Here is a 23,897-nt window from a genome sequence, read left to right as displayed (position 1 = left end):
CATAAAACTACCCTGCAAAAGTAAAGATCAGAAAAACAGATCCCAAAAAGGTCCACAAGAGCTATTAAGAGGTTGTAACACAAAATACTGAATAGCAGTCATCTCTACAGAAAAGCTCTCTGTAAGAACACAACATTCAAAATTTCCAAGGATAAAACGTTGCACAGTAAGGCTACCTAGGCTTAATAACAGAAGGTACTCAAATGAATAATGTAATCTTCCAGGAACATAATAAAATTAAAAATTGCCAACCCATCTGTTAACCATCCCAACAGAGACACATTTAGATTCTCAGCATTACACTTAGAATAATACATTACAACTCATTAACAGCACAAGAAGCTATTACTGCATGCACCTAAGCTTCTAGAAGTTTGTACCTGAAAAGCTTCTGAGGTCCATGCAGTACTGAAGTCTCAAAAATAATCAAAAGGAAATGAATGGGTCTGGCACTAGGCTCTAAACATCTCAGCAGGAAAAGTGTTAGCATTTACATTTTAAGTATCTATGACACGTGATGTGTACTGACACCAAAGAGGGTGGAAAGGTGATTATAAAGATTTCATACCCATTAGGTAATGACTCATGTATCTAAGTTTTTCTCTTAACTGAAACATTAACATACAACTCTATGTATATTCAGTTTAAAACATGCAGCTAAGAAATAACCTACAACTCAAAAGACAGAATCCAATGATATATCAAAACTGCATTGGTAACTATAAATTTTATTATGTGGACATCTACTGTGGCATGCATTTGTACAAACCTTTCAGGCAGTGGTCCACAGCTGGGTTATGAATAAAAAGGCATAAATTTTTCTCTCGTTTTATTACAATGAAGTTTAACAGTACAGAAAAGTCACATGACCTTGGTGGGTCAGATTTCTTAAACCCTGCAACATGAGGAACTCTAAATACATTAAATATTGTTACACATTCAGACTTCCAATGTACAAGTACTTGGAAACAGTTACAGCCCTCACCAAGCTAGGTTGGGGACATGAAGTCCAACAGCATCTGAAATGCTGTGAAGGCAAACTTTACAAATAGCAATGTAAGCTTACAGAACTTGCCTTTATTAAGGTGGTATGTTCATGTAATTCCAGCGCCTTCACAATTTAACGAACCAAATTTACTATACTTCACTTCTAAAAACCTAGATGAAACATGAAAAAGAAGCCATACAGTATAAATTGCAACTTCAGGAAAAGTTCCTGCTTTATTATTCCAAATAATTTTTCCCATGTAAAATAAATGTCCAATAGTTCCTGGTATGTGGGAAGATAATGTTTGTTAAAGTCACAATGAAGCCTTATTGACGGAAGCTTGGCTATATAAACAGCACAAGTTGAGAAAAGGTTTAATCTCCAAACCTATTAGACTGGATGAAGTAAGATCAGTAACGGCCACCTTGCGACATTACAGGAGGTCTCATTCCCATCGGAGGTCGAGGAGGCCCACCCTGGTAAGGGGGCACCATTGGCGGTCCCTGCCCATACGGGGGCATAGCACCAGGAAGGTATCCTGGCATGCCTTGATGATGACCACCATACTGACCTAAAAAACAAGAATTTCAAACACAAAAAATAGATTGTTACGTATTGTACTTTTAAATGCAATGTATACTGCAGATAAATTTAATATTTTATGCATGAACTTAGAAAATCCACTAAATATGATAAACATAAAAAGAGGAATACCATGAGGTGGCATTGGGGGTCTCATTCCTTGTTGCTGTGGGATGCCTGGCTGTGGTGGCATCATACCTCCAATTGGTCCAACTGGTGGATTACCGATGGGGGCCTGTCCTGGCCGAGGAAGATTACGTTGATATTTAGGTAACTGTGCCCTTCTCTCTTCCTGGGAATAAAAATAAGCACAAGGCTAAATACTCAAATGTAGAGGCTCATCAAGCATAAAGGCATGCATCTAAAATCTTACAACGTTAAGAGTAATTTTCAAAAATTTACCCTTACATCCCAACTGTTTACTTTTGCCAGACAAACCAATCCAACTACTTAAACTCTAGATACCTTAAAACTTCACCTATTTGTAAACTTGAAGCATGGCTAACAACTTTCCAGGAATTACAAATTGCTTCAACAAGAAACTAATTAAGTATTGTTAACATTTTTTTTTTTTTTTTTTTTTTTTTTGAGATAGAGTTTTGCTCGTTGCCCAGGCTTGAGTGCAATGGCCAGGTCTCGGCTCACTGCAACCTCTGCCTCCCGGGTTCAAGTGATTCTGCTGCCTCAGCCTCCCGAGTAGCTGGGATTACAGGCATGCGCCACAATGCCCAGCTAATTTTGTATTTTTAGTAGAGATGGTGTTTCTACATGTTGGTCAGGCTGGTCTCGAACTCCCGACCCTCAGGTGATCCACCAGCCTCAGCCTCCCAAAGTGCTGGGATTATAGGTGTGAGCCACTGTGCCGGGCCAACATTCTATTTTCATTTTTCAAGATGGAGTCTTGTTCTGTTGCCCAGGCTAGAGTGCAGTGGGTAATCTTGGCTCAATGCAACCTATGCCTCCCAGGTTCAACTGATTATCCTGCCTCAGCCTCCTCAGTAGCTGGGATTACAGGTACCCGCCACCACACCCGGGTAATTTTTGTATTGATGGGGTTTCACCATGTTGGCCAGGCTAGTCTTAAACTAATGATGTGTCATTTGTCTGTCTTGTGATCCGCCTGTCTTGGCCTCCCAAAGTGCTGGAATTATAGGCGTGAGCCACCATGCCCAGCCGTTATCAACATTCTAAACATTAACTTTATATCAAAATTAATTCCTTTATACGGGACTTAAGGGATCTGCAGATTCTACTTCACACTTAATGTTTCTTCAATTAACATGTGCAAACTTATGTTTAACTAAAATGATTTTTAAGAGAGTTAAGAACCTGACTTGCTGTCTTCTTTTAGAAACAGTCTGGAGGAAGGGGATAGAAAGCACCTAAGACCAAAACATGCAATATCCATTCACTTTAAGTATTTTATGATTTCTTAAGATTCAGAATGGCAAAAACCACTTAGTTAGCATTAAACCAGATCACAGACCACCTGAGTACAAATTAACACTTTTTAAAGGGACAAACTGCTATAATGGCTTTAAATTAAATGCTGCTAGTAGAAAACTAAAAACAACTTACCAGGGATATATCCTCATCTGGATGGATCAACTTACTGGTTGCACTAGTTGTTGTGAGTGTAGCAGGCTTACTTGTTATTGAAGCTGCTGGTTTAGCTGCAGTACTATTTGTTGTACTAGTGGTTGAAGCTGTAGACTGTGTATAAGCAGGGAATGTAGGCTTTGGGGGTTCTGTAGTTGTTGCAGGGGTACTATTTAAGGGTTTGAAATCTGTACCAACAGGTCCTTGGACAGCTGCCTGAGCCTGTAAAATACAATACTTCGTCAACAAAACCTCAAAACCCAAAATTAACTATATCTACAACAGTTTAACTTAAAACAAGACATCAACATCAAAGCACCAAACTTTAAATGAAATTAAAACAAAGTTAACATGTGATAAACACTCCACAAAATTCAAGATAACCCATACAAACATCAAAAGATGCTGGGTTAAAGTCACACCCACAACTCAGCAATGGAAATAAGACTATATTTAACTTGTTAGATGTATTCTACCTCTTCACCAAAAATTAAATTTACAATGCTCTGTATTTATTCCAGATTGCTGAAATACAGTATAATAGAATAGCATGTGTTCTATTTTTACTGTTCTATTAATAAGTTTAGTTATTAATCTATCAAACAGCTAAAAAACCAAAAAACTACAGAATGAGAGTTTAAATTCCAGTTACTAAGTATAACATGAACGAGTGTAAATGGTGACATATTAAAGATACATCCTTTAGTAGTATTCTTTATATATATAATCCCCTCCAAATTAACAATGGCTGGATAATTATCAAGGACAAAAGGGTTAATTTAGCAGGATCTTTTAAAGTAACAAGTTACCAAACAAATGTGTTACTTTTCATAATACCACACATCTAAAACATGTAGACTAGGCCAACTTTAGAACCAAAGCAATGTATTAAATTTTCTTACATTAAATGTGATGCATTAAACAGCACAAATCAAAATAGCTTAATCATGCATCAGGCTAACCATTGGCCACTATAATGCATTTACTGCTTACATGCTTTTAACCCTTTAGAACCACAAGAGTTCGGGGTAGTTTTTTTAGCATGAATTAAAATTTTTAAATACCATTTGACTTATACGGCATTAATTTTGCTTTAAAAAAGTAAACAGTATATTTTTGGAAAAATATTCATTTTTTAAGTAGGGTCCAAAGGGTTAAGTTATAAAGCCATTTTAACAATTTTAAACTGCAACTTCCTGCGTACTTGTGCTGTGCTAGGAAACAGAGCTTTAGAAGATGCAGACAGACTTTCTGAATTGGATGAAGCTGTACTTGAGCTTGTGACAGGTGTCCCCATCTGTAGCATAAAAGAAAGGAAACAATGAAAAGTCTCCAAACAAATGGGTCAAAATAAGCCATGTGGTAGACTTTCTAGTAGATTGCATATTTGTAAATGCAAAATTTAATGCAATCAAATGTCATTTACTTTAAAAGGCAGGCAGTTAATGCATTTACAATAAACAAGATTAAAGTATGAGCCTCAAAATTTTAATTCTATACCAATAAAACCTAGTTAACTAGCTTTTGTAAAACTACTGTGTTTTGCATTATTTCAAGAATGATACCTGAAACTGAGAATAATTATGTATAAATACTGACACTTCAATCCAATTCTGTATCAATGATTCTCTACAAAAAGATTTTTGCCAAATTTTACATCTCTCAATACATAAAATTCCCGTCCACCATAAAGCTAGGTTAATGTGCTTAATAAAAGGCACTTAAAGAAAATGCTTTTAATTTAGCACCCACAAACAGAAAAAAACAGTTAAAAAAAAATCTAAGGGATAATCTAAAAAAGAAAATGAATAAACATACATCCTGATCTAAATTCTGAATAAATTAAACCTGAATCTGCTTAATTCTCAATGAAACGAGGGAAAAAAGCAAAGGTGTTAACCATTATGTGCACACTACATAGAACAGAAGCATCTTTCACTTATGCTCCGGAAAAAAAGTTGTAAAAGCTTTGAAAAAAGACCAGTAAGAAATACAAGTGTGCCTAGGTCAAAAGCCATTAAATTATGCCATTTTAGCACAAGTGTGGCATTGTAGCTCATCACTGTTCCATACTAGAGGCAGAGCCTGACAAATAATTTGCTACCATCTTAGGAATGCTCATCTTTGACTTTGCTGTCCTTCCATTCACAGTTCAGCTAGCAAAGGAAAACTTCTAAACACTCCAGATATTCAACTTTCATTAGCTTAAAAAAAAAAAAAAAAAAAACTAAGAATAAATAGGGTTCACAACTATGAAAAAGTAACATACTAATTTTGGCTCCATTTAACCTTTTATGGGTAGAGGAAATCAGTGTATAAACATGGAAGTGGATAAGCCACCTTTTAGTACATTTAATAAATAATATTAAAAATATTATAAACGAAAAAAAAACTGACCTACGAGAATTTCAAAGACTTCTGTAAACAACTGTACTTTATCTTTAAGCGCACTCCTTTACAGGATTTTCACCTTACCTGCCCAGCACTGGGGAAAAGAGGCTTAGTAACTGGAGGCTGCGGAGCAGGTACAGTTGCTGTTGGTGCAGGTGGTCTATTAAGAATACCTGGCGCTGAAACAGCCTGTGCTTGGGTCATTGGAGGAATTCCAGGACGTGGAACAGGTGGGGGCATACCTGCAGAGAAGAAATGTTTGGGGAAACTGAGTCACTGAAATATTTAGTGTAGGAAAAAACACTTCTATACTACAAAGTTATGAACAATTAACTGCTCAATGACTCGATTAAATCCAAGGAACTCAGGCATTTGCCCCATGCAATATTCTTACCTCAAATTTTCCCTTCCTTTGGACTGCTTCAGAATTTTACAAAGTGGAAGATAACACTAGACTCTGCTGCATGCACAAAACATCTGGCTATTATGCTTACTGATCCTAATGACTTAGCAAACTTCTTGCAATATATAAAATAATTATTTCAATCATCTACAAGACAGATATTTAAATGTTCCCTGAACTCTAGTGCAAATTACAATAAAAACTCTATGAATCAAATACCATGAACAATAAAAACTTTTCCAAAGTTAAACACATCACTACTACATTCTTTAAACTTCCTCAACATGACAAAACTTTTTTTTTTTTTTTTTGAGACAGAGTCTCGCTCTGTCGCCCAAGGCTGGAGTGCAGTGGCCGGATCTCAGCTCACTGCAAGCTCTGACTCCCAGGTTCACGCCATTCTCCTACCTCAGCCTCCCGTGTAGCTGGGACTACAGGCGCCCGCCATCTCGCCCGGCTAGTTTTTTGTGTTTTTTAGTAGAGACAGGGTTTCACCATGTTAGCCAGGATGGTCTCGATCTCCTGACCTCATGATCCGCCCGTCTTGGCCTCCCAAAGTGCTGGGATTACAGGCTTGAGCCACCGCGCCCGGCCATGACAAAACTTTTAATGACTTCATATTATCAAATGAACATCAATTATTATTCTGTATTCTTTTAAATACCTAAATATGTATCACAACATAACGTATATGGAGCCGCCAGGCAATTATTCGTATTTTGTTGATGCTTTATTTTTCCTGTGTCCCTTTACATCAATTATTTTCAGCACTCTAAATATGCTACGGATTGCAAACACACCAACATAAAAACCAGGCTAGGGCCGGTGCGATGGGTCACGCCTATAATCCCAGCACTTTGGGAGGCTGACGCAGGTGGATCAAGAGGTCAGGAGTTCGAGACCAGCTTGACCAACACAGTGAAACCCCATCTCTATTAAAAATACAAAAATTTGCCGGGCGTGGTGGCACATGCCTGTAATCCCAGCTACTCAGGAGGCTGAGGCAGGAGAGAATCGCTTGAACCCAGGAGGCGGATGTTGTGGTGAGCTGAGATCACACCACTGCTCTCCAGCCTGGGTGACAGAGCAAGATTCCATCTAAAAAAAAAAAAGAAAAGAAAAGAAAAGAAAAAAAGAAACAGCCTCGTGTGGTGTACCTCGCTGGCCAACTGAATCCCTCCTTGCTGGCCAACTGAATCCCTCCCTTTCCTTGTGCTGTATTTCCTGCTTCATAGGCCAAATTCTATATACTTAATTTCCCAGGTTCCCTCACAGCATAATATGTAAGGAGCTAAGGCGCTTCTGGGAAAGTTATTTTGCTTCCAAATAGAAGAAAAAGGGAGGTCAAGTGCTGCAGCTCACTCACACCTGTAATCTCAGCATTTTGGGAGGCTATCCGGCTGCAGTGAGCTATGATCGTGCCACGGCACATCAGCCCAGGTATCAGAACAACACCCTGTTTCAAAAAAAAAAAAAAAGGAGAAAAAGAAAATGGAGAGTGCACTACTACTGACACTGCTTCTTGTCTGAGCTGTCTTATAACCAAATGACATTTCTGAGGAAAACAAGCTAAGATTAGCAAAGTCAAAAAAGCATGGGTTAATAAGTATCACTGAGCCACTCAGTTTGTTGACTGAGACAATAAATGCCTACACCGTTTAATACAGTTTGTTGGAGCCGCACGCAGTGGCTCACACCTGTAATCCCAACACTTTGGGAGGCCAAGGCAGGTGGATAACCTGAGGTCAGAAGTTTGAGACCAGCCTGGCCAACATGGCGAAACCCCGTCTCTACGAAAATACAAAAATGAGCCAGGTGTGGTAGTGGGTGCCTGTACTCCCAGCTACTCGGGAAGCTGAGGCAAGAGAATCACTGGAACCCTGGAAGCAGAGGTTGCAGTGAACCAAGAGCATGCTCCAGCCTGGGTGAGAGTGAGATTCCGTCTCAAAAAAAAAAAAAAAAGTTTGTTGGATTTCTCTATTACTTGTCTAAAATATTCCTAACAAATACAAGTGCTCTTAAGTACATGAGATTCAGCACATAGGCCATGACTCACTTTGGCTGCTTTGAAACCTATCATCTATTTCAAACTTCAAGAAAGGGCCATGGTCTTCAGATATCCACTAAAATACATTTTTGTAAATAGGGCCCATATAACACTTCTCACAGGAACTTGCAACTTACGAAAATTTTTAAATTTCATTATACCAATGCCCACAGATGTCTAAAAAAACTTAGAATTAAAGCCTGTACATCATATTAAAAGGAAATTGTCTAACATATCATACCTGGTGGCATTCCAGGCATCAGAGGTGGTATTCCTGGTCCAGGTGGCATCATTCCACCCATTGGCATCATTCTATTAGAAAGCAAATTTCAAGAAACAGTAAGTTAATGAACAGCATAAACCATTAAAAAATATTCTGGCTAAAGCCTGAAACAACACTAGATAGACTTGAATCTGACCTCTAATATTGTTATGAATCAAGCTGAAAGAACACACAACACACTGTAACAATCCTATCAAAATAAATTTTTTAAAACCCAGCAAACTCTTTGGTTTACCAATAAAAGAAAAAAAAAATGTTGACAAAACATTTAAAGTCATTGAGAACAAATATACTCTCAATATATATGAGACCTCATCTAAAATACGTGTAATAATGGAAAGCAAAATTACCACTTTTTCCACTTGTAAAATATCCACACAGAGTATTAAATAAAAAGAAGAAATCTCTATTTTAGAGTTGTGTCAGATTTTGAAAAGGAAAAGATTGAATGAATGTACCCTTTGAAATGAGATTTTTTTGTTTGGCTAGGTGCAGCAGCTCACGCCTGCAATCCCAGAACTTTTGAGAGGCCAACGCTCAAGGACTGCTTGAACCTAGGCTGGACAAAAAGTGAGACCATATCTTTTTTAAAAAAGTATCTTTTAAAAAAAAATTTCAAACATTAGCTGGGTGCAGTACTGTGTGCCTGTAGTCCCAGATACTCAGGGGGCTGAGGTGGGAGGATCACCTGAGCCCAGGAAGTCAAGGTTGCAGTAAGCTGTGACTGCACCACTGCACTGTAGCCTGGGCGACAGAGTAAGACACCCTGTCTCAAATACATACACACACACACACACACACACACACACACACACACACACACACATTTTTAGAGGAAGGAAATGCTACCACCAAAATTAAAGACACTCAAAAGTAAAATCAGATGGCCTAATATTTACAATAACTACCTAACACTAAACCATGACTTAAAAACACAACCCATTCATTTTTTTCCCCTAAAAGAGCTCACCTTCAAATATCAGTGTCCAATTCACTTAAAAAACGACAAATTGGTCAATTTTCTTCAAAATTTTTAAATTTTTTGTGGGCAAATTCAATTCTTGATTTAAAATTTTTATCAGAAGATTAACTTCTATTGATAGATTAGAAAATTCCATTACATCCTATGATAATAAAGTACATTTCACAGAATATAGTCTTTCTTAAATACTAACCCTTATTATCAGGTCCCATTACTTTTAATAGTTTGGAGAAAAATCACTGCACGTTTGAAGTATGTTTATATGGGTCTATTACTATTTCCTAAAAGATGTTTTATTTTCCTTCTTTAAGAGACCTGTGTTAATTAGCTTTCAAGTTTTAGTGAGGAAGGTTAGAAAATTTCTGAAGTCAACTGAATAGATACCATTAAACACACACATAAAAAAAATGACAGTATCATTATACCTCCTGAATTACATTATGAATGAGATGCTTACATGTTTTCACCGCAAAATGACTGGGTGTATTTTCTCTGATGATGCAATCTGTGAAAATGTATGACAAAATCAAAATCTAACTGTGATTTTCAAAATACAGTGGGAAAGTGTATTGTATACCTCTCACATCCAACAATATTTAAGTAAAAGTGATGGGCACAAGCACCTCATACTCATTTTAGTTTTGATGCTTTGACAAATAAATCATTTACAGAGTTTGTCTGCTTCTTGTCTATAAATAACCAACTACTTTAATCACAGTAAATGCAATTGAAGTAGATGGTTGCTTACATATACCCTAAAACCCAAAAATCTATTATTCAGAGGCAAATTTATACTCCTTAAATTTATTGGTTGATCCCTTTATTAGACAAGATTTATATAGCCCATACCTTCTTCTAAAGCAAAAAATGAAAACTAACATTTCATTCATATAACATCCAAATTGAAAAAGATTACTAGGCACAAGCCTACAAGATAAATAAAAAAATTTTCTTACCCAGGTGGCATGCCTGGCATAACTGGTGGCATTCCTGGCATCAGAGGAGGAACACCTGGCATTAATGGAGGTATGCCTACAAGCAAGAATTTCAATCAAAATAATAACAAATATTAAAGAGTCAGGGGGAAGAAAGTAATACTTCGATACAATATAAATAATGCCCTAAAAATGTAAGATTTTAAGCAATCCTATATGCTACCTGGAGGCATTCCTGGTGCTCCTGGTACTGGTGGCAGTCCTGGCTGTGCCATTGGGGGAATATAACCTTGTTGAGGTTGAACAGGCTGTGGCTGAAATGAAGTTGAGGCTGCAGAGTCATCATCATCATATTCATCAGAATCATCTTGTTGTTTCTTTTTTTGACTTTCTGTTACAAAAAAAATCTTAATTATTTCCATGGAGTAAAAACTAAGAAAGTTTACTTACAACATTCAATATTTAAAAATACTTATATTGGTAAAATTAGTTCATGAGATTTTTCTTCCCCCAAAATTCAATATTGCTCTATGTTCTTCAAATGTGTTTTCACCCTATATTAAACAAGGTTAACGTTCTTTCCCTGTCCCATAAAAGGTAAAATGATTATCCTAAATCAGTATTTTTTCTTTTAAATGTTTAGTAGGGTCTTGCTCTGTGACGCAGGCTGGAAAGCAATGGCACAACTGCAGCTCACTGCACTCTCAAACTCCTGGGCTGAAGTGATGCTCCCGCCTCAGTCTCCCAAGTAGCTGGGACTGCAGGCAAATGCCACAACACCAGGCCTTTTAAAAAAATTATTATATTATTATTATTTTTGGTAAAGATGAGGTCTCGAACTTTTGGCCTCAATTGATCCTACTGCCTCAGCCACCTAAAGCACCGAAATTATAGGGGGTCCTTCATTTTCATATGCCTTAACACTTGTTAATTCTATTTGGAATTCAATTATGAACAATAATATAAGAAAATGGAATGATCCAAATGGTACTGCATATATACCAATCAAGTACATGTCTTCAAAAACAGAGCTCAAATTTAAAATTCCAAATAGATAGATCTACCATTCAATTTTATCTATCTTATCTATTAAGTGACTAATCAATTAATTTATCTAGATAGGATCTCACTCTGTTACCCCGGCTGCAGTGGAGAATTCACAGCGGAGAATTCACAGCTCACTGAAGCCTCAACCCCCAGGGCTCAAGACATACTCCCACCTCAGCTGAGACTACAGGCATGTGCCACCACGCCCAGCTAATTTTTATATTTTTTTGTAAAGACAGCATGTCACTTTCTATTGCCCAGGTTGGTCTCCCAATTTCTAGGCTCAAGCAGTCTTCCTGCACCGCCTGCCCATAGTGCTGGGATGACAGGTGTGAGCCACTGCAACTAACCTACCATTACATTTATAATTGAAAATAGTAACTATGGGCTTCAGTGAGGCTGAAAAAAGAATATTATTACAAGGAAAGAGAGATGGTGGCTCACACCTGTAATCCCAGCACTTTGGGAGGCCTTGGCAGGTAGACTGCTTGAGGTCAGGAGTTTAAGACCAATCTGACCAACATGGTGAAACGCCGTTTCTACTAAAAAATATAAAAAAAAACTAGGCCAAGTGTGGTGACTCAGGTCTGTAATCCCAGCACTTTGGGAAGCTGAGGCAGGTGGATCACTTGAGGCCAAGAGTTTGAGAACAGCCTAGGCAACATGGTGAAACACTGTCTCTACTGAAAACACAGGAGAAAAAAAAAAAAAAAAAGCTGGGAATAGTGGTACACGCCTGAAATCCCAGCTGAGCAGCTGAGGCACGAGAATCACTTCAGCCTGTGAAGCTGAGGTTGCAGTGAACTGAAATCATGTCACTGTACTCCAGCCTGGCCAACAGCTAGACTCTGTCTCAAAATAAATAAATAAATTTAAAAAAAAAAAAAAAATACAAGCCGGGCAAGGTGGCTCACGCCTGTAATCCCAGCACTTTGGGAGGCCGAGGCGGGTAGATCACTAGGTAAGGAGCAGATCACGAGGTCAGGAGTTCGAGACCAGCCTGACCAACATGGTGAAACCCCTCTCTACTAAAAATACAAAAATTAGCCAGGTGTGGTTGTGCGCACCTCTAATGCCAGCTACTCCAGAGGCTGGGGCAGGTGAATCGCTTGAACCTGGGAAGCGGAGGTTGTGGTGAGCCGAGATCATACCACTGCACTCCAGCCTGGGCAACAGAGACTCTGTCTCAAAAACAAAAGCAAACAAAAATCAGCTGGGTGTGGTGGCACAAACCTGTAATCCCAGCTACTCAGGTGGCTGAGGCACAATAATCACTTAAGGCTGGGCACGGTGGCTTGCGCCTGTAATCCCAGCACTTTGGGAGGCCAAAGCGGGCAGATCACCACTTAAGGTCTGGAGTTCAAGATCAGCCTGGCCAACATGGTAAAACCACAAAAATTAGCTACTAAAACCACAAAAATTAGCCAGGCGTGGTGGTGCATGCCTGTATTCCCCAGCTACTCAGGAGGCCGAGGCAAGATTATCACCTGAACCTGGGAGGCACAGGTTGCAGTGCAGTGAGCCGAGATCATGCCACTGCACTACAGCCTGGCAACAAAGCAAGACTCCACGTCAAAAAAAAAAAAAAAAAAGAATCACTTAAACCCCGAAGGCAGAAGATGCAGAGAGCCGAGATCACACCACTGTACTCCAGCCTTGGCTGGACAGAGTAAGCCTCTGTTCTCAAAAAAAAAAAAAAAACAAAAGAAAAGTTATCCCAATATTTACCTTGTGTTTTCTGCTCAAGAAGTCGTCGTCTTTCATCCATGTCTTTTTCTGGAATACCTTCCATACCGTATATTTCCAATTCTATGTCTGTTCTTCCAGGTATTGCATTTGGTACGGCATCTATTGTTTCTTTATGTACCTAACAACAACAATTTCCATTAGATAAAAGTCTTTTTTTAAGAATAATTATGAATTAATCAAAGACTACTTAGTATAATGTTAAAGAATAAATGTTCTATGGTGAGGCCATGTAGGGTCAATTCCCAGTTTTGCCATTCACTAGCTCTGTGACTGATATCAAGCATGTCGGTGGACCTCTAAGCCTGTTTACTTCATCTATATAGTAGCTAACTTGTAGAGTTGTTTTTAGGATTAAATACTATATATAAAAAATACTTGGCCAGACGTCTAACACACAGTAAACATTCAATAAACATTCTTTCAAGTTTATCATATAATCTTGATTACTTCAATTATTAGCAGTAACTAGTAGTCCTATCCAAATCAGGGATGTTTCACATGTGAATTAAGAAAAGATTAGGAAACAGCCTCATATTAGAATTACAATATAGCCAGGTGAGGTGGCTCACACCTGTAATCCCAGCACTGGGGAGGCCGAGATAGGTGGTTCACCTGAGTCAGGAGTTTGAGGCCAGCCTGGTCAACATGGCAAAACCCTGTTCCTACCAAAAATACAAAAATTAGCTGGGCGTGGTGGGGGGTGCCTGTAATACCAGCCATTCAGGAGGCTGAAGAGGGAGAATCGCTTGAAGTGAGCTGAGATCGCAACACTGCAATCCAGTCTGCACGACAGAGGGAAGAGTCCCTCAAAAATAAAAATAAAAAAAAGCTAGGCGTGGCGGTGCACACCAGTAATCCCAACCACTGGACAGGCTGAGGCATGAGAATAACTTGAACACGGGAGGCAGAGGTTGCAGTGAGCGTTCCAGCCTGGGCTGAAACAGCGAGACTGTCTCCAAAAATAAAAATAAAAAAATAAAAAGCTGGGCGCGGTGGCTCACGCCTGCAATCCCAGCACTTTGGGAGGCCAAGGCAGGCGGATCACGAGGTCAGGAGTTTGAGACCAGCCTGACCAACATGGTGAAACCCTGTCTCTACTAAAAAATACAAAACTTAGCCTGGCATGGTGGCATGCACCTGTAATTCCAGCTACTCAGGAGGCTGAGGCAGGAGAATCGCTTGAACATGGGAGGCAGAGGTTGCAGTGAGCTGAGACTGCACCATGGCACCGTAGCCTGGGCAAGAGAGCGAGATTCTGTCTCAAAAATAATAATAATAATAATTACAATAGCAAATTTTCTAAGTACAGATCTTGAGACAAGCCTCTGGTTACAAACTAGAAAAGTTACATTTACAATCAGTATGACTTGCAACTAATGAGTTACGTGAGGCATTTTACTTTTTTTTTTAAGACAGGGTCTCACTCTGCCGCCCAGGCAGGAGTACAGTGACATTATCTCAGCTCACTGCAACCTCTGCCTCTCAAGCTCAAGCCATCCTCCCACCTGAGCCTCCCAAGTAACTGGGACTACAGGTGTGTGCGCTGCCATGCCTGGCTAAGTGTTGTATTTTCTGTGGCGATGGGGTTTTGTTACATTCCTCACACTGGTCTCAAACTCCTGAACTCAACGGATGCACCCGCCTCAGTGTCCTAAAGTGCTGGGGTTACAGCGGTGAGTCACCATGCCCGGCCCTGAGGCACTTCAACATGTTTCCTGCAACACACTGAAAATCTGGGATTTTTTTTTCTCACTATATTGTTTTGCTACATAAATGTTTCTTTTTTTTTTTTTTTTGAGACAGAGTCTCGCTCTGTCACCCAGGCTGGAGTGCAGTGGCCGGATCTCAGCTCACTGCAAGCTCCGCCTCCCGGGTTCACGCCATTCTCCTGCCTCAGCCTCCCGAGTAGCTGGGACTATAGGCGCCCGCCACCTCGCCCGGCTAGTTTTTTGTATTTTTTAGTAGAGACGGGGTTTCACCGTGTTAGCCAGGATGGTCTCGATCTCCTGACCTCGTGATCCGCCCGTCTCAGCCTCCCAAAGCGCTGGGATTACACATAAATGTTTCTAATCTTCAGATCTGGACAACTTTTGCCAATATCCCTCCCAGTCTTGGTTTCTTCAGCAAGCCATTTTGCTGAAGTAGACGTCAAAGTATTTTGTCTAGACTATCAAGTCTTTCTGGAAATGCTAATGCATGCTCAAGTTTGAGAAGCCCTGATGTAGGCTAATGACTTAGATATACTCGCCCAAATAACATTCATTTTTTCTTTCCTCATAAAACATTTTCATGTATGAACAGAAAAGTAACTACAAAAAGGTAAGTATTTTCTTCTTAGCAATGTATCTCACTTAAAGATTTGAAACTGGGGCATGCAAACCAAACTCAGAAATTATCTTAATATCTTTTTGTTTTGTTTTGTTTTTTGAGACGGAGTGTCGCTCTGTCGCCCGGGCTGGAGTGCAGCGGCCGGATCTCAGCTCACTGCAAGCTCCGCCTCTCGGGTTCACGCCATTCTCCTGCCTCAGCCTCCCGAGTAGCTGGGACTACAGGCACCCGCCACCTCGCCCGGCTAGTTTTTTGTATTTTTTAGTAGAGACGGGGTTTCACCGTGTTAGCCAGGATGGTCTTGATCTTGTGACCTCGTGATCCGCCCGTCTCGGCCTCCCAAAGTGCTGGGATTACAGGCTTGAGCCACCGCGCCCGGCTAATATCTGATTGTTAAAAGCTATTCCTTATATAGCAATTAAAATATTTATGGATAAAGCGGCTCAACAAGTGACTTAATTGCCCTGTTTCCTAAGGATTTTTGGAATATTTTGCTATTCTTAAAGAGATGACGCAACAGGCATTCTATAAACAATTACATTCACATACACACTAATCTTCACTACATTTCTGAGGGCAACAATTTACTAATTTAAAGGTGTTATCTATTATGGTACAGCCAGAATTAGATTTCTTGGGACCTTGTCAAGCAAAGTCATAGGGTCTTGGTTGAAAAGACAGGAGGCAAGCATTGATGAGAAACTGCAGGTAACCACCTAACTTACTAATCATGTCTTAGGGTTTATCATCTATAAAACTGGTATGATTTAACTGCCAGGCCTATCTCACAGGTTGCTGTGAAAATATAGGACTAAATAAAGGCACTCAGACAATTAATAATGTTACTAACAGTTTCTCAACTAACCTCCTTGCAGCTTCCACACCACTTCTCTGCTCTTCATATAGGACAACTCCCTAAGAGTGCCTCCGCTTCCTCTCCCTTTGTCTCTTCAAAGCACTGTAATCACACTTCACCCTCACCACTCTTAGCAATGACTCTTTGTCAAGTCACCAATGACCTTATTAAGCCAGTCTCAGTCCTCTTACTGAACCAACCACCAGCATTTGACTCAGTTAAATAAGTCACTCCTTGAAACACATCATTGACTTCCAGGGCACTATTCTTGGCTTTCCTACCTTTCAATCTCCTTGGATGATTCCTTTTAATCTCCTGACCTTCAAATGTTGGAAGTGGCCAAGAGCAGAGAGCACCTAATTTCCATCCACATTAGATTCCCTAGAAAGGAAATCTAGTAGCATGGCTTAAACTAGCCACCCGTACATTATATGCTTCCACATTTCTATCTCCTGTTTTAACTTCTGTGAATTCCTGACCTGTACATCAAACTGCTTAGGTAACCTTTCCATCTGAATATTTAATAGACCTCAAACATACCTACACTCAAAATTAACACAGGCCTCCCTTATTCTCATTCTTAAGTCTATTATTCCTGTAGCTTTTCACATTTCGATATATGCTAACTCATTTTTCACACTGCTCAGATAAAACATTTTTGAGACAGGGTCTCACTCTTGTAGCCCAAGTTGAAGCCGAGTAGTGCTATCACGGCTCATTGCAGTCTTGTCCTCCCTAGCCCAAGCGATCCTTCCTGCCTCAGCCTCCTCAGTAGCTGGGACACAGGCACATGCCACCATGCCCAACTTTGCATTTTTTGTACAGATAGGGTCTCATTACATTGTCCAGGCTAGTCTCGAACTATTAGGATCAAGTGATTAGTCCAACTCGGCCTCTCAAAGTGCTGATTACAGGCGTGAGCCACCGCACCTAGCCAGACCATCTTGAGATCACCCTTAACTCCAGTTTTTCTTATATCCCATATCTAACCTATCAAACTCTGGTCTCTGTTACCATCTCCTCTTGTCTGTAATATTCCAAGTCTTCTAAACTGGTCTCACTGTACTTTGCACTCTACTTTCAACCCTGCAGCCAGAAAAATCCTTTTAAAAAAGTCTTACATGCTGGACGCTGTGGCTCATGCCTGTGATCCCAGCACTTTGGGAGGCCAAGGAAGGTGGATCAGGTCAGGAGTTCAAGACCAGCCTGGCCAAGATGCTGAAACCCCATCTCTACTAAAAATACAAAAAAATTAGCCAGGCACAATGGTAGGCACCTGTAATCCCAGCTACTCGGGAGGCTGAGGCAGGAGAATCACTTGAACCCGGGGAGCAGAGGTTGCAGTGAGCCAAGATCGCGCCACTGCACTCCAGCCTGGGCAAAAGAGACTCCATCTCAAAAAAAAAAAAAAAAAAAAAGTCTAACGGAGGCCAGCTGCAGTGACTTATATCTGTAATCCCAGCACTCTGGGAGGCTGAGACAGGATCACGTGAAGCCAGGAGTTCAAGACCAGCCTGGCCAACGTGGCAAAACCCCATCTCTACTAGAACTACAAAACTCAGACAGGCACAGTGGTACACGCCTGTAATTCTAGCTACTCAGGAGGCTGATGCACGAGAATCACTTAATCCCAGGAGGCGGAGGTTGCAGTGAGCCCAAGACAGAGCAAAACTCTATTTACTTATTTTTTTTGAGACAGAGTGACAGAGCATACATCTCTATTTAAACCCCCATTTCATTCAGAATTAAAGAAAACAGCCAGGTACAGTGGCTCACAACTGTAATTCCACCACTTTGGGAGGCTGAGGTGGGAGAATCGCTTGATCCCAGGAGTTGGAGAACAGCCTAGGCAACATAGTGAGACCCTGTCTCTATAAACTAAAATTTTAAAAATAGCCGGGTATGGTGGCACACACCTGTGGTCCCAGGTACTCAGGAGGCTGAGGTGGAAGGATCATTTGAGTAAGGGAGTTCAAAGCTGCAGTGAGCTATGATCTGCACTCCAGCCTGGGCAACAGGGTGAGACCCTGTCAATCAATCAAAAGAAAATGTTCTTATCCACATTATCCAATATAATAGTTAGCTACGTGACAGAGACACTGAACATTTAGCTATTCATAGAATTTAAAATAGCCACATGTAACTAGTGGCCGCAACAGTGAACAGCTGTGGGTCTAACATGTAGTAGGTTCTCTAACATATTTTTTTTTTTTTTTTGAGACGGAGTCTCTGTCACCCAGGCTGGAGGAGTGCAGTGGCACAAACTCAGCTCACTGCAACCTCCACTTTCCAGGTTCAAGTGATTCTCCTGTTTCAGCCCCCTGGGTAGCCAGGACTACAGGCGCCCGCCACCACGCCCAGCTAATTTTTTCTATTTTTAGTAGAGATGGGGTTTCACCATGTTGGCCAGGTTGGTCTCAAACTCCTGACCTCAGGTGATCCATCCGCCTCAGCCTCCCAAAGTGCTGGTATTACAGGCGTGAGCCACCGCACCTGGTCAACATTTTAAAGTGAGTATTAAATTGTTGTTAAAGTATATGGAGTGAAAAGGATCTATATCAATTTATCTTTAAACCCAGAGAAACCATGTCTCTCTACCTCCCACCAACAGTAGGATGGGTATTTGATCTTCTCATATTTCTCTAAGGTATAATTTAGCAAAAGTACAGACGGCTCTAGGACTAAGCAAAAGTAGAATAACGTTGAATGAGACATGAAGGTACTTACTAGATCTTAAAAACTGTAAGTTACAATGCTCTATTTTCTAAAAGAACTTAAGAAACCTAGAAATTATTGTTACTATTACTATTATTATTTTGGGGATGGAGTCTCACCCTGTCGCCCAGGCTGGAATGCAGTGGCGCCATCTCGGCTCACTGCAACCTCCACCTCCAGGGTTCAAATGATTCTCCTGCCTCAGACTCCCCAGTAGCTGGGATTACAGGCACACCCCACCACACCCGGCTAATTTTTGTATTCATCATGTTGGTCAGGTTGGTCTTGAACTCCTGACCTTGTGATACGCCCACCTCGGCCTCCGAAAGTGCTGGGATTACAGGCATGAGCCACCGTGCCTGGTTGAAACCTAGAAATTATCAAATGAAATACAATTCTCGGCTGGCACAATGGCTCATGCCTATAATCCCAGGGCTGTGGGAGAACGAGGCAGGAAGATGGCTAGAACCCAGGAGTTTGAGGCTCCAGTGAGCCATAACCATGTCACTGCAATCCAGCCTGGGCCACAAAGCAAGGCCGTCTCTTAGAAGCAAAGAATACAACGCTGCCATTCCAATAAATAAGTTGCTGAAATTAGCCTGGCCCCAAGCTACAGATAATAACAAATCCTTCAATGGCAGTGAGTAATGACAGCTAATTAAGTATTAATCCTTATGGCCAGACCACCTACAAAATCTAAATCGCTGATCCTTGTTCTCTGCTCCAAGAACTCAGGAAATATTTTGTGATTTCAATCTGTTACCAATCTACTCTAGTAAGGTACTATCAAACTAAATACAAATATAAACTCTCTTTAAACATAAAAAGCCAGTTTTGTTTATTGTCTTGATGGCTATCGAACAATTTTTTTTTTTAAGGCTGACTAGCTATCTTATCTTTTGCAGTAAGTAAATGAACAACAACAACAAAAAAATTACAGTTGTCAGAGAAATAAATGATTATTCTTTCAGCCAGGCACGGTGGCTCATGCCTGTAATCCCAGCACTCCAGGAGGCCCAGGTGGGTAGATCACCTGAGGTCAGGAGTTCAAGACCAGCCTGGTCAACATGGTGAAACCCCAGTCTGTACTAAAAATACAAAAAATTAGCCAGGCATGGTGGCGGGCGCCTGTAGTCCCAGCTACTCGGGAGGCTGAGGCAGAAGAATCACTTTAACTGGGGAGGCGGAGGTTGCAGTGAGCCGAGATTGCATCACTGCACTCCAGCCTGGGCGACAAGACTGAAACTCAAAAAAATAAAAAAGATTATTCTTTCAAGTTGTTTCCAAATCACAAGCGGACAATAAATACAGAAGAAAAATCCTTACCTGCATGCAATGAATAGCTAAGCCAGGTCCTGTATACAATTTCTTGTGACATATATGGCATTTAAAATGCTTTGCTTTTTGGTGCTGTATAAGGATCTTCTCATCATCAAAATCTCTATTACAATACCTGATCAATACTGTTAAGGCACAAAAACAGCATAATGATGACACTGCCTGTAATAAAAACACACGGATAACACTACAATATAGGAACAGCTAAAACCAAAATAGTACTGTACAGAAACCCTGCTTTTGATATTTATTACACAATTAAGGACTGCACATGCCATGTAATTTCAATATTTTCAATTTCCTAGAAGCCTATCTCTCTTCACTACCTCAAAAAACACATCAGTCATCAGCAATATACTTTGTCAAATTCCTATGTTCAACAGAGATGTCTGTGAAACTTTTGTTACAAATATTTCAACATTTACAAATGCACACTGAGGACAGGAAGGAGTTCAGTTAAGAAATCCCCAAGGTTCTGTCTAGACAATTACTTCACTAGATACGTAGACGATAGCCATAACTGGATTAGGAATTTAGCAATATTTAGAATCTAAGATTACATGGTGAACAATAATCACATAATTTCGAATGAACAATCCACAAAACTGTTTCCAATTCCGAATGAATTTGTTGCCAAGCAATGTATTTAAATTCACATATCAATAAAATCAATAAAACAGAATTCTTACCTCACTACTCAGATTTTCCTAAAATCACTTTACAGAATTCGTAACCGTATTTAAGCTATTTTTAAAGCTGTTACATAAATAAATGCAGTACTGTAACAAGCCGCCTTTACGTACAAAACTAAACAAAATCAATTTTAATGTAAAGAATATTAACGATTCCGGAAAAAGTATTAAATAATACCACACTGTAGTAAGAGTTTTCCTTTCTAATAAGATAGTCATTTTTTAGTCCTACAAAGTTGGGTAACAGAAACTCCACCCTGTGAGAACGCTTCCTGCAGATTAAGGCGCCCCTGGGTGAGACACGGAAGCTAGTTCTCCTCCAGCCCCAAGAAGAAAAAAATAAAAAAGGTTCGAAACCAGGGTTGACTAACTTTGGCCTTTACTAAACCGCCAATTCGAAAAAACACAAAGCACCCATAAAGTACATAAAAACAGAAAAAGTGGGTGACAGACTGGGAAGCTCTTCCCCAACCCTCCATGGAATTAATAAGCCTATCGCACTCGAAGAAAAGTCCCTTTGTTGAATCGTCACCAAAACAACGGAATGTGGCTGAATAGTCCCTAGGGGACACTGTCCTTGGCGGAGGGGTCCAGGCCGCCTCCCAGAGTCCAAAATTCGCACCAAACAAGATCCACCTGAGTCAGTCACACGATCCACAACTGCAAGATCCTCTCGACCTCGGAATACCATTTTCCTAGAAGCCTTCCCAAGTCCAATCCCAGCCACCAGGCCACCCACGCCGACGCTTAAATACAAACGCTCCACGCCATAGGCCAAACCCAGGCCTCCCAGTCCCAGGCCCCACCAACCGGCACCCCAGCGCGACCTCGACTTCAAACCGACAAAGGATACCAGCACCACGGCTTCAGCTGCTTCTTCTTCTTGCGACCCATAACTGTGTTCTACCGACAAAGTAAAAGGGAGGAGAAAAGCAGCAGGAGAAACGAGGCGAAAATCCCTCACTTTCCCGACCCAACGGCTACGACCGCGTCCCACAGGAAGCAGACACAAAATGGCCGACGGCCTCGTTCGCCGCTCCGCCTCCCGTCAGGCACTGCGGCAGGAGGCGGAGCCAGGAAGGGAGGGTCACAGGACGCAGACCTCCGCCCTGAGTGGGTGGGACTAAGAGGCGCGAAGAGGTGGCTGACATCTTGTCCGTTTGAGAGTCTTTCGCTTTCGCTGTCAGTGCTTGCAGAGCGCTTCGGATTTCTTTTGTAAAGGAGCCAGAGACCTAGGTACGCCAAGGCACATGCAAATGGAAAACAGAAAACGAAAAAACGGGAAAGACTGCCAGTGCAGTTAGGGCCGATCACAAATAGAGATAGAGACAGCGCCCAATTTTAATTTTGTTTTAACAGTAAATGTTGATTATGTGCCTATTAAATGCTAAACCAAAGAAGTTAGTCTCTGCTTTGTAACTCGCAGATTGGTGACAGACGAGTACACAACGCAGAGCTCTCAGTGCGGCGTTGGGGGAAATGTGAAGTGCTGTAGGACCTCAGAGAGCGGGAGTCCTAAGGCGGCCGTAGTGGTAGTGATCATTGGGTTGTCAAGAAAGGTTTTGTTTTTCTTTGTTTTGTTTTATTTTTCTAAGACGAAGTCTCGCTCTGTCGCCTAGGCTGGAGTGCAGCTGCGCGATCTCTACTCACTGCACCCTCTGTCTCCCGGGTTCAAGCGATTCTCCTACCTCAGCCTCCGGGACTGCAGGCCCGCGCCACCAAGCCCGGCTAATTTTTGTATTTTTAGTAGAAATGGGGTTTCACCGTGTTAGCTAGGCTGGTTTCGAACTCCTGGGCTTAAGTGATCCGCCCGCCTCGTCCTCCCGAAGTGCTGGACGGCAGGCTTGAGCCGCTGCACCCGACACAAGAAAGGTTTCTTGAAGAGTCAAAGGGAGCAAGCAAGGTGAAGGAAAGGGTATCTCAGTAAGAGAGCAAAGAGTTGAAGTCTTTGAGGCTGGGCACGTGAAAACACTAGTCGTGGTAAGACTGGAGCTGATAGTCGGGCGCGGTGGCTCACGCCTGTAATCCCAGCACTATAGGCCGAGGCCGAGGCCGGGGCCGAGGCCGAGGCCAAGCCTGGCGGATCACTTGAGGTCAGGAGTTCGAGACCAGCCTGGCCAACATGGTGAAACCCTGTCTACTAAAAATACAAAAATTAGCCAGCCGTAGTGGCAGGCGCCTGTAACCTCGGCTACTCTGGAGAATGAGGCAGGAGAATCACTTGAACCTGGGAGGTGAAGCTTGCAGTGAGCCGAGATCTCGGCATTGCACTCCAGCCTGGGTGACAGAGCGAGACTCCATCTCAAAAAAAAAAAAAAAAAAAAAAAATACTGGAGCTGTCAGTGAAGGTGCTGGTCACAAGAGATAATCCTAGGGAGGCTAGCAAAGGCGGATTCTGGCAAACCCTAGAAACATTGTCAGAAGTTGGATTTCAGGCTGAAGTCTCTGAGAAGGCACAGAGGAGTTCTTTTTTTTTTTTTTTTTGAGACTGAGTCTCACTCTGTCGCCCAGGCTGGAGTGCTGTGGCCGGATCTCAGCTCACTGAAAGCTCCGCCTCCCGGGTTCCCGCCATTCTCCTGCCTCAGCCTCCCGTGTAGCTGGGACTACAGGCGCCCGCCACCTCACCCGGCTTATTTTTTTTATATTTTTAGTAGAGACAGGGTTTCACCGTGTTAGCTAGGATGGTCTCGATCTCCTGACCTCGTGATCCGCCCGTCTCGGCCTCCCAAAGTGCTGAGATTACAGGCTTGAGCCACCGCTCCCGGCCTGGCACAGAAGAGTTCTAAGAGGGCAACTGGAGGATCATGCAAGTGAGAGGTGGTTAAAAGCCCAGTGCTTGGGTTCATAGTCCACCAGTGCCACTGCCTAGCTGCCTGACTTTGGGCAAGGCACTTAAACTTCATCTGGCTGCACTCAGAACAGAGCTTGGCATATAGTAATAACTAGTGATGTAAATTATGTG

General features: G+C 41.4%; 1 protein-coding gene and 1 non-coding gene across 2 annotated transcripts; both read right to left on the bottom strand.

Annotated features, from left to right (window-relative positions):
- Positions 1-203: 203 nt before the first annotated feature.
- Positions 204-22,005, bottom strand: ZNF207 (zinc finger protein 207). The gene is given in 11 exon segments (NM_001244630.1): positions 204-1,559; positions 1,703-1,862; positions 3,149-3,391; positions 5,645-5,802; positions 8,252-8,322; positions 9,733-9,780; positions 10,232-10,307; positions 10,434-10,601; positions 12,986-13,124; positions 20,232-20,358; positions 21,789-22,005. Coding segments are annotated over 11 exon segments (1,392 nt in total). The 5' UTR covers positions 21,830-22,005; the 3' UTR covers positions 204-1,398.
- On the bottom strand, positions 21,912-22,005 carry MIR632 (microRNA mir-632). Its single transcript, NR_032657.1, has one exon. It is a non-coding gene; the product is annotated as a microRNA mir-632 (primary transcript).
- Positions 22,006-23,897: the final 1,892 nt, after the last annotated feature.

The sequence above is a fragment of the Macaca mulatta genome, chromosome 16 (assembly GCF_049350105.2).
Source record: "Macaca mulatta isolate MMU2019108-1 chromosome 16, T2T-MMU8v2.0, whole genome shotgun sequence".
In the NCBI taxonomy this organism is placed as follows: domain Eukaryota; kingdom Metazoa; phylum Chordata; class Mammalia; order Primates; family Cercopithecidae; genus Macaca; species Macaca mulatta.
Note: the sequence above shows the minus strand (reverse complement) of the source record. Positions and strands in the feature narration are given on the sequence as shown.